The 4,040-nt window shown below is 40.1% G+C and overlaps 1 protein-coding gene across 1 annotated transcript; it reads right to left on the minus strand.

Annotated features, from left to right (window-relative positions):
- Positions 1–921: 921 nt before the first annotated feature.
- On the minus strand, positions 922–4,021 carry RPL18A (ribosomal protein L18a). The gene is made up of 4 exons (XM_009869828.1): positions 3,817–4,021; positions 3,105–3,234; positions 1,471–1,580; positions 922–1,069 (listed from the first exon to the last, which is right to left on the minus strand). Exons 1-4 carry the CDS (start codon positions 3,925–3,927, stop codon positions 977–979), a joined length of 444 nt encoding a protein of 147 aa, XP_009868130.1. The 5' UTR covers positions 3,928–4,021; the 3' UTR covers positions 922–976.
- Between the last annotated feature and the right edge of the window lie 19 nt (positions 4,022–4,040).

Below are 4,040 nucleotides of genomic sequence, written 5' to 3' on the forward strand. Positions count from 1 at the left end.
TTCTCGCTTGAAACCGTAGAACCATAAAGCAACAGGGTGGAATGGACCTCGAGGATCCAACCTCAAGGTCCAGCCTTTCTTGGGGAAAGCACCAACAGGCCATTCACGTCCTGGTTGAGTTGCAGCTCTCCAGCCACCCCAAAACTAACATTCCCAGTTTCCTCTCTGGACAGTACTTCCCTGCACTAGTGTTTGTTTCTAAACTGCCATCTAGGTAAAGCACAGCTCCAGTTCTCCAACCCAGGTACTAATTAAACCAGCTGCCTACTTCTTGTGGGTAAACCACTCAAAATACACTGCAAATAAAAATGGGCACCAGACGCAAAAAATGGCTTTAGGTGTGAAGCAGTCTTTTAATTAACCTTAACTGCAGTGTCTGCAACACTTTTTTTAACCGTGGCATTATACTGTTAAATAGGGTAGCCCAAGGATTGGGTTTGGATATAAAATTTAGTTTTCACCAGAACAATTGGTCTACCATCAAAGATAAGCCTGCCAAGCTCTTCATCACTTTTCATTCCCAGGTGTAGGCACCTCTGTACGCGTGCATTCAGAATGGTGCAGAACATCCTTGAAAAGGTTCAGGTTAGAAATAAAGTTTTGGCTTTAAACGCTTAAAATCTGAAGCAGCTTAACTGCAATTATGAGATACTTGCTGCTGACAAGTTTTCTGCAGACACAAACAGCTGCCTTCTTCCTGAATTTAAAAATAGACTTACTGTGACCTGGAAAGCCAGTTCATAAAATTTTGGTTTATTGACGCGATGTTTTTGGTAATTTAAGTCAGCACCTGAAACATTCACCTGTTTCCAGGCAATCATAGCTGTAAATAGTAAGCTGCCAATAGTTCACAGAAAATAAAGAGTAGTAAGGCGCGTTCTAGGTATCCAGGACACTGTTTTGAAAAGACAACTGGGAGCCAAAGGTTCAAATAAGACCTTTATTACAACACAGAGCTGACGGCACATTTCTGTATTTAGAAGAAAGTATTCGGTCTCTTGGTGGTGAAACGTGGTTTGTGCTGGCGACGCAGAACTCTGTGTGGCAGAGGGAACTTGATTTTAGAATCCTGCAAGAAAAATTTTTCCATGTTGAGATATTAGATGAACAAAACAGCTTTCAATGAGTAACTAAGCGACATTCAACTGCTAACATGCAGAGAGAAGTAATGCACCCACAGATGAGCTAATACTTCATAGGAGCTAAAGGATGCTTAGTTTTGCAACTCTTTTTGAAAGGAATGCCTGTTGAAGGCAAGTTTTCTGCAACATGATATGCATTTGCTCTAGTTTGACTTTTTTTTCAGACCATTTTAGCATTAAAAGTCTCAATCGTAACAACTTCAAACATATACATGCAGGTTTGTTTCCCTCCCTATTTCTGCCTGCCAAGCAAACCTGCACCAGACAAGAGCGCTCCCCGCCTGATGTTAGACTGCGACACCAGGCACTGCGATGTCACTTCACTTACATGGAACTGCTTGACCGCTGGCCTGCGGCACTTGCTAGCAGCGATCTCCTCAACTTTCATGATCTGAATAGAGTGAGCACGGGCACGATGACGGGCTCCCATATCGCGGTCTGTAACAAGAGGACTCATTAAAAATAAATCTTCAAACACTTTCAGTTCAAAAATCTTACTACCATTGTTGAAACGTTTACAGTTCCTTCTACAATTCTCATCAGCCCTACTTAATCACGCTGGTTTTAGTATCTAAAGTGATGGCATCAGTGACACAGAACTAACATGCAGCAGCAAATCCTTCCTAAAACTCTTAACTGAACTCCTCCAAGGAAGTGCCACCTTCGTCTTCTTGCCCGACTTCAAGAAGGTACACATGTACAGAAATAATCTACATGGGATCACTGCATCTTTTGCACAAGAAAACTGTAATTTAGGATGAACAATCAAATAATGATTACTGGAAAGACACATGAAGTTTCAAAAAAAATTTCCCTTCTAAAAGGAAAGTCCAAGTAGAGGTAGGATCTGAGGGGTATCTTTACTTTTCTTAAAATTTACAAGTGATAGAAACGACAACTGACATTTAGGTCACACAATTAGCCTTTCAGAACAAGAAGCAGCCACGAGCTACCTGAAAATTCCTCTCCCTGCAGCAGTGAAAATCACTGCCTTCAAATGTCCATAGCTAGTCCCACAAGAACTAGCCTGCTGAAATACTATTTGTGCTTACAGTGCCTCCCACAAAGATCTAACACACCTACCGAAAATTTACCTGTCAGAAGTATTCTTGAACATAAAGGTACAAAAGTCATTGTAACACGACAAATTAAGTTTTTGGGTAAACAGTCCTTCAGTGTGTTAATTAACATGAATTATTGCAAGCTAATGTAGAACCTTAAATTTCACTTTCAACAGCACTTCAGCTTTTGAAAGGCGACAAGATACATTTAATATTTGCACACATGACAAGAATATCATTATTAAGAACAATATTCTTTGGGTTTTTATGTGCATTCTGTAGTGTTTGTAACACTTCTGGATTCAAAATATTGACAGCATCAGCTATCCAAATGGTCCACCCTCAAGTACTTCACATAAAAGACTGAAATCAGTACAACCTTAAAATCTCCCTGGAGAGATCTTGGAGCAACATAGGGGTTTTTTTTTTCCCCTGTGAATTTTACTTGCTCTCCAAAGGACTGATACTAGTACCAGTCATGATAGTCTCTTCATGAGAAAACAGTCTCTTCAAGAGATGTGGGAAGATATGCTCAATTATTTTAAAACAATAAACAGACACAAAAAATATATACATGACTTAAAATTACATGAAATTTTCAGTGTCTATAGCAGAACTCATTACTAGAATAGTAGGTCACACCAAGATGAAGTGGGAATACTTTTGGCTGGGAAACAGCATAAAGAGCAGTAACAAATAAGATACCACATATGTCACACATAAACAATTATGAACTTCTCTTGGAACTCCCCACTCTACTTTCTCCACATATGAATTGCTTTCTTGCTTCACACCTTAGCTTATCATATTATAGATCAAGTCAGTATATGAGCAGTTTAAGATTTAATCTTGTGCCTGTACACTGGTCTTACCATTTTATACCTCAGTTACATGTACTTACAGCACTGAGTGACAGCACCAGCCGTGGTCAAATCCCTGTACTCCCTGTACATGTTATGAGTTCCACTACGAGAATCATAGCGCAACCAGATACCAAAATTTTTTACCCGCAGAGGGGACTTCTCATACACCTGGAATTACAAAAAAGCACAAAAGTAGTTAGAGACAGTACACTAGCAGCATTTTCTAAGTTTAAGAATAATTATTTTAGAGCTCTAATGAAACCACTGTGATGACTTTTATTGTCAAAAAGAACTATTTGCTCTCTTTCCGCATACAAACGTAGCTAAATTCAAGTCTTGGTAATTCAGAGCAAAGAGTTTTAGCCACTCAGCACAGAAAGAAAAACATTAGGATTTCAGCTCTAAAGGATGTCCTTTAAGCATCAATGTAACTTTCTAAAGACTACAAATGTCCAGGTGACTCTTAAAGAGTATATGCCAGAGCAAAGCAAGTATAAGAACCAAACACTAGCACTGACTACTAGCACAGTTCATAACTCTTAAGTGCTAGGAAGGAAGCTTCTTTGTAGTTTACTGGACATAACACTGCCATTTTCCAAAAACGAATCTGTCACTCAGCTTCACAACAACTGAAGGATAAATGAATTTCAACCTCACTCTCTGTAATAACGCTTCATAAAAATCATTTCCATATATATCAGCTGGAATTCCTTTCAAATACCCCACTTTTTTAGGTTTTTAATCCCGTACCTGGCCACAGTACACAATTTCTCCAGAAGACTTCTTCATCTTCTTCAGCTGAGAAACGAAGTACCAGAACCGGGACTTGGCGACAACATGGTTGGGAGCGAAGATCCGCATGCGGTACAGAGGAGGAGTCGTGCATTTCGGCGTGGGCAGGCATCGTCCCACCACCTTGTACTCCCGCAGCTGGAGAGACACGAACGACAGGGCCGCTCGCAGCGTGAGCACCT

The sequence above is a fragment of the Apaloderma vittatum genome, unplaced genomic scaffold (genome assembly GCF_000703405.1).
Source record: "Apaloderma vittatum isolate BGI_N311 unplaced genomic scaffold, ASM70340v1 Scaffold42555, whole genome shotgun sequence".
NCBI lineage: Eukaryota > Metazoa > Chordata > Aves > Trogoniformes > Trogonidae > Apaloderma > Apaloderma vittatum.